The sequence below is a fragment of the Gossypium hirsutum genome, chromosome A12, assembly GCF_007990345.1.
Source record: "Gossypium hirsutum isolate 1008001.06 chromosome A12, Gossypium_hirsutum_v2.1, whole genome shotgun sequence".
Classification (NCBI taxonomy): domain Eukaryota; kingdom Viridiplantae; phylum Streptophyta; class Magnoliopsida; order Malvales; family Malvaceae; genus Gossypium; species Gossypium hirsutum.
Genome location: NC_053435.1, coordinates 3,827,058 through 3,833,877, shown reverse-complemented (window position 1 = coordinate 3,833,877; position 6,820 = coordinate 3,827,058). Strand labels below are relative to the sequence as shown.

The following is a 6,820-nucleotide window of genomic DNA, read 5'->3' as shown; positions in this document are numbered from 1 at the left end:
CTAAAACTCAAGCCTAGCACGACCTGTCCATATTAATTTTTGATAGAAATACCACTAAAACGAAGGATGGCTGGAATCTACACATTGATTTTTTTTTTTGCAATTTTTGTTGAACTGTATGCATCAAAAGGTGCTTATACGGCTACTAAGGGATACAATTTTATCCTAGTCAACCGACTTTATTGAGAAAGATTACTTTTTCTAGGCCAAGAGGTTGATAGCGAGATTTCGAATCAACTTACTGGTCTTATGGTATATCTCAATATAGAGAATGATACCAAAGATCTGTATTTGTTTATAAACTCTCCTAGTGGATGGGTAATACCTGGAGTAGCTATTTATGATACTATACAATTTGTGTAACCAGATGTGCATACAATATGCATGGGATTGGTTGCTTCGATGGGATCTTTTTCTCCTGACTGGATGAGAAATTACCAAACGTCTAGTATTCTCTCATGCTTGGTGCCAATGAGTTTTTTTTATTTGATGGAAAGAAAAAAGAAGACTATGCCTTCATTGTATGAAATATGAATTAGTAAGTAATAATAGTATAGCACTTCGATTTCAATTTTTTTTTTTTCAAAATATTAGATTATGTATGGAAAGAGTAGTATGAAAGAAAAAGCATTTCCAATTTTATCTTAGCTGTCGTGGGTTCATATCAGCGTCACAAACTTTTTTCTTTTCACACCAGAGCCTATTAACAATATTTATGTTATAAAATAAAATAGTACAGAAAATAAAGACCATTTTCTGCTTTTACAAGCAAATTCCTCTAAAATAGTAATAAAATTAATAATAAAATAAGAGTTATATGATATCCAAAAAATAATAACAAAATAGTAGTAACATAATAGTGAAATGTAGCAAAATAGTGAAAAAACAACAAGAAAATAGCAACAAAACAGTAAAAAAATAACAAAAAACATAGTTTTTTTTATATTCAGGTCGCTAGAATCAAGCAAAAAAAATCTTACCCGAGGCCTGACCCGTTTTCTAGATAGACTTTTTTTTTTTCAAGCTTATTTTTAAAGCATATAATTTTTACATGGTGCCCGGTTGATTGGTGGCACCGGGAGCCAGTATAAAAGTATAAATTTAAGATGATGGGTGATGGGCTACTTTAAAGTAAGTGTTATTGTTTATGCTAATAATATGAATATGGGCTTTTAAAATCCATAATCAGACGGGCGCAGGTATCATAGTCCATTACAGGCCAGAGGAGAATAGCTGCTGCGGTTCTTGCTTGCAACTTGCAAGTTTTAAAAATAAAAACTCCAAGACTTGGGAGAACTCAGGTCAGGTCAGGGACATTGTGTTTTTCCAATCGACCTCCGGACCTTCAGATCCGACCAACGTTGCACCACCGCCATGTTATCCTCCGTCCGCTCTTTCTCTCTTTCCGCCTTCATTTTCTTCGTCTTCTTCTCCTCTCTCGCCTTCGCTTCCGAGTCAGATCATAAGGTAATCTCTCTTCTTCATTTTCTTCTCTTTTCACGTTTTGTGCCAGCCATAACCTTTATAATGGCACTTTAGATCTTTGTCATTTTTCGTGTAATTCTTCCTCCATTTTGACTCAGATCTGCTGACCTTTTTTTTCTTCTTCTTCTTCTTCTTCATTTATTTATTTATCTTGGTTAGATTTAAGTGTTGCCTTTGTCATGAGCAAATTCTTGATGTACGTGTCATTTCGGGCCTTTTTTATATAAAAATTTTGTTACTGTGTTGCCATTGTCAGGTATAAGATATGGATCTGCAGTATTTAGGAGACTAGTTTCAAAACTGGTTATACAATTTCGGTTGAATGAACAAACACTATGGAGCTTGACTAAGGAATTTGATCTGAAGTATTGAACTGACTTAATCAGCGTAAGCTTTATGGGCTGGGTTAGCGTATTTTGCTGCCGATACTGATCAGTTCTTCCTGCGTTGAATTGACTTATAAGCTAAAATTCACTTTCTACACACATTGTCTTATCGCCTTTTCTTCATTTACGTACTGTTGGTGACTGTTAAACCGAGTATTTGAAATATAATGACTTTTGGGGTCTAAGCTTCATAGGCTTTCTTAGACTATCATTTTGAAGGTCAATCCTTGCTGAGATCAATGTTATATCATCCCATCTTGCTCCTTCATTGTATTCAAATCACATTTCTTCATTATGAGAACTGAAGATTATAATATTTCTTATACTTTTGTGTTCTATATTTAGATTTTGTTGTCGTATTTTTAGATTTATGTATTTTCTAAAATCTTGCTTCTCTTCTTCTATAGCTATGGGTAACTCTTATTAACCCTCCCTTTTTTCTTTTGGCAGTATCAGCCGGATGATCCAATTACCCTATGGGTAAATAAAGTTGGACCATATAACAATCCACAAGAAACTTATAACTATTACATCCTTCCGTTTTGTCATCCGGGTGTCAATCCTGCGCACAAATGGGGTGGCCTTGGTGAGGTCCTTGGTGGAAATGAACTGATTGATAGCCAGATTGATATAAAGTTTCAAAGTATGCTTCTCTCTTCCTTGTTAGACTTTTAATTTGGTTGCTGTAATTTCTTTAATAATCATTACATGTTTTTGACTTTTATATTCCTTCTTTTGCTCCTTTTTTATTCTTTGACAGAGAATGTGGACAAAGGTACCATTTGCCAACTGGAACTTGATGAAGCTAAGGTCAAGCAGTTCAACGATGCTATCGAGAACAATTATTGGTTTGAATTCTTTGTGGGTATGTTTAGCTTTTCATTCTTTTATATGAAATAGTAAATGCGCACGATTAGAAGTCACAGATACTTGACAGCTCTCTTGTCCTGAAAATCCTCAGATCCTGAAATTTCTATCCATGGTGGTATTTCAAGTAAACTTAAGAGACATAGTAGATGCTGGGTGTCCATAGGTTTCAGCTACATTACATCCATTGATTCATATGGTGGATGAAAATGTCTTTTATGCTTGTGTTTGGTAAAATTGGTCTGTCCTCCCTGTAATATCTATACTTAATAAATACTGTTATCAATCACCAAATTCTCTTATAATGATCACCTAGGTTTCTTTTTGGCATAACTAAAGAAAACAAAAGTTTCTTCTGTGCGCTTTAAGAATCTTATAGGCATACCATGTTTACATTCTTTATTTGATGCATGCTTCTGGTTGTTGCATAATGCAAGCTAGATCTATATTTTAACTCATTTAAGGAGATCCAGAGAGTAAGGATGTAGCACCTGTGGTATTATATGTTTGTTTGCAGGGTTTAAAGGATTATTTTATCTATTTTTATTACTTTGTTGGGCACTTACTTTTTGTCTTCCTTGCCTTTCTCTTGATGCCATGTTTGTGCTCTTCATGATGCTGGAAGTTCAGATGATCTGCCTTTGTGGGGTATGAAACTTATTTTATCTGGAGAGTCTGCTAATCCTTTTATGGCTTATTTCTGAAAATTTTATCTTTAACTTTTCAGGCTTTGTTGGTGAACTGCATCCTGATAAGAACAGTGATAATGGCAAGCATGTCCTCTACACACATAAGAACATTGTTATTAAATACAACAAGGATCAGGTTTGTGGTTTCTGAAATACATACAACTTCCATTCTTGTATTTTGGAATCTGCTGCTGGTATTGAGCACACTTTTATCTTGCAGATTATTCATGTCAACCTCACCCAGGGGAGTCCTAAACCCTTGGAAGCAGGGAGAGTATTGGACATGACATACTCAATCAAATGGCTTCCAACTAATGTCACTTTTGCTCGTCGCTTTGATGTTTATTTGGACTACCCTTTCTTTGAGCACCAAGTATGTAACATAATTGGTGATAGTTCTCCCCTTCATGAGTTGCTTTTGTTTACTTATGCAACAAAAGCTTCTTCTTCTTCTTCTTCTTCTTCTTCTTTTTTAATATGTTCACAAGTTTGCATCAGTCTGTTTTCTTTTCACTTTGTAAGAGCTATTATTCGTTTGAAATATGCAGATTCATTGGTTCTCTGTTTTCAATTCATTCATGATGGTTATCTTTCTCACTGGTTTGGTCTCAATGATCTTGATGCGAACTCTGAGAAATGACTATGCAAAGTATGCTCGGGAAGATGATGATTTGGAAACTTTGGTGATATTATCTGGACCTTTACTTATTCCTCTTCTTTAAGGAAAATTATCTTTTCTGGAGATTCATGTTCTCCTTGCTATTTCACATATGTTCCCAGGAAAGGGATGTAAGTGAAGAGTCTGGTTGGAAACTTGTCCATGGTGATGTTTTCCGGCCTCCCCGTGGTTTGGTTCTGCTTTCTGCTGTTGTTGGCACCGGTGCACAGCTAGCATTGCTTGTTCTCCTTGTCATCTTATTGGCAATTGTGGGAACTTTGTATGTCGGGTATGTTGAAAAGCCTGTTGAAATTAAAAATTCATGAGAATTGTGAGCGTATAAATTTATTTATTGCTACCTATCTTAGATACTGAGTTTATGCATATAAATTCAAGCATAAATGCATGGAACTCCTTGTGGACCTCTCCCCCTTCCTTACAAACTATTTTATGAGGTTCTATTTTGTAAAAATTTCGAATCCTAGTCATAATGTTTTATTTTCCCCTTCATTTGTAATTCGTATAGGTGAAGAGATTGGTATTTGGTAGCTGATTTTGGCATTTTAGCTTTCAGCTTTTTGACTAATAATCTCATGCATTATTTATTTGGTTCAGGAGAGGAGCAATTGTCACTACTTTTATACTCTGTTATGCTTTTACATCGTTCATTTCTGGTTATGTGAGTGGTGGAATGTACTCGCGTAATGGGGGTATGTGCTTTGTCTCTTTAGCCATTCTTGCTTTCATTTGTCCCTGCTCCAGGTGGATCTTTCATTCTGATATGTTGGTTCTGTTGCTTTTATTTTTCAGGTAAAAGTTGGATAAAGTCAATGATCCTTTCAGCGTCTCTGTTCCCATTTTTGTGTTTTGGGATTGGTTTCATCTTGAACACAATTGCTATATTTTATGGATCCCTAGCTGCTATTCCTTTTGGTACAATGGTGGTGGTTTTTGTAATTTGGGCTTTCATTTCATTCCCCCTGGCTCTTCTTGGTACAGTTGTTGGGAGAAACTGGAGTGGTGCTCCAAATAATCCATGCCGCGTGAAGACCATTCCTCGCCCAATTCCGGAGAAGAAATGGTATCTTACACCCTCTGTGGTCTCCTTGATGGGAGGACTTCTGCCGTTTGGCAGCATATTTATTGAAATGTATTTCGTCTTCACATCCTTCTGGAATTACAAGGTGAAAATCTTTTTCCTAGGTTTTATTTGCTGGATGACAAACTAAGCTAGAGCTTCCTTGGAGATTGAATCAAGTTTGCAATTCTTTATACCAAATATTTTGGTTGATAATTTGCCTGGTGGGAGTCGTAAATTATTTGCATTTATGTAGTTTAATAACATATAGGAGTTCTGCTTCGTCCTTAAAGCTACATTCATGTATACTTGGAAGTTGTGTTCGCATTCTAGTAATTTCTGATTCAACAAGCCTTTTTCTTTTGCAGGTTTATTATGTCTATGGATTTATGCTGCTGGTGTTCCTGATTCTCGTCATTGTAACGGTCTGTGTGACAATTGTGGGGACATATTTCTTGCTAAACGCTGAGAACTATCACTGGCAGTGGACATCATTTTTCTCTGCTGCCTCGACAGCAGTGTATGTGTATTTGTACTCTGTATACTACTACTATGTGAAAACCAAGATGTCAGGCTTCTTCCAGACCAGTTTCTACTTCGGATACACTTTGATGTTTTGTCTTGGTTTGGGAATCCTTTGCGGTGAGTTTTGAAATATATTAACCATCATATTTTTAGAAAAAGGTTATTCAGCCTTTTTTATGTTTTCTTTCCAAATCAAATTTTCTCTTATGAAATTTTCAATGGAATATGGAGTATACCCTTAATCTCTGCAGCTATTTAGCATTGTTTGTTTGAGACAGATAGGAGTAGAGTTTTATGGCTTCATTTGCTTCAGCTTCATATGGGTTTTTGACGATCTCCTTTTCAATGTATAGGAGCTGTTGGTTATCTTGGTTCTAATTTGTTTGTAAGGAGGATCTACAGAAACATTAAGTGTGACTAGAACTTTGCTAATGGATATTAGAACCAGCAGCGCTTCCACAAGCATTTTCGGTTGTCAAGGCAATAAACATGGAGAGGTAGCTTCTTGTCAGGTATGAGGAACCAAGCAAAGCCTCAAGATGAAACTGGAAGCCCTGAGATTTTTGTTTTGCCCTTGATTTTACTCGCCTGTAATTGGAAGCCCTGATTTAGAATATAGAAAGGTAGCTAAAATATTAAACAACTGTCATTTGTTATACTTCTGTTATACTTTTCTCCTTGATCCCTTTGCATATAGATGTGTCCAATGTAAGAATTTATGGTTAAATTTCCTTTGGATTTGTTTTGTTCTTTCTTTCGGGGATAAGGAACTTAAATCAAGGAAATCGATAAATGGGTGTGTTTCTTTTTTTTTTAAAATAATTATCTGCATTCTGCAATTTGGCAGTTGGCACATGCTTGATGTTTCTAATTTCCCCCTATTTTTGTGAATTTGGGTTTGTGTTGGAATAATTATATTTTGTGGTATCAATGAATTTAAAACCTGTAGAAAGGTGAAGGATTGGAGCAAAAAGGAGTGCGATTGTGTTGCAACTTGCAAGTCCTTGTACAAATTTTGAGGGGTGGCATATTTCACGTCCGAATCTATATACCTATATATAAAGGACTACCCTTTTGCATTTCCTTCCTTTTTTTTTTGTGCATTTACGGAAAATGTTAAATATCAGTTTTG

At 35.6% G+C, this 6,820-nt stretch overlaps 1 protein-coding gene across 1 annotated transcript; it reads left to right on the top strand.

Moving 5' to 3' along the window:
• The first annotated feature begins 1,158 nt into the window (after positions 1 to 1,158).
• Positions 1,159 to 6,541, top strand: LOC107931685 (transmembrane 9 superfamily member 1). Its single transcript, XM_016863626.2, has 12 exons — positions 1,159 to 1,467; positions 2,322 to 2,514; positions 2,632 to 2,736; positions 3,369 to 3,386; positions 3,466 to 3,563; positions 3,648 to 3,800; positions 3,976 to 4,110; positions 4,208 to 4,374; positions 4,701 to 4,795; positions 4,896 to 5,269; positions 5,532 to 5,805; positions 6,042 to 6,541. The coding sequence occupies exons 1-12, from the start codon at positions 1,375 to 1,377 to the stop codon at positions 6,107 to 6,109; spliced, it is 1,773 nt and encodes a 590-aa protein (XP_016719115.1). The 5' UTR covers positions 1,159 to 1,374; the 3' UTR covers positions 6,110 to 6,541.
• Positions 6,542 to 6,820: the final 279 nt, after the last annotated feature.

Excerpts from the sequence above, each read along its gene's own strand:
- LOC107931685 (XM_016863626.2), top strand. The coding sequence starts at position 1,375 with ATGTTATCCTCCGTCCGCTCTTTCTCTCTTTCCGCCTTCATTTTCTTC. Across the intron at positions 4,111-4,207 it reads ATGATGATTTGGAAACTTTG|GAAAGGGATGTAAGTGAAGA; the intron begins GTGATATTATCT and ends ATATGTTCCCAG. Across the intron at positions 4,375-4,700 it reads GTGGGAACTTTGTATGTCGG|GAGAGGAGCAATTGTCACTA; the intron begins GTATGTTGAAAA and ends TATTTGGTTCAG.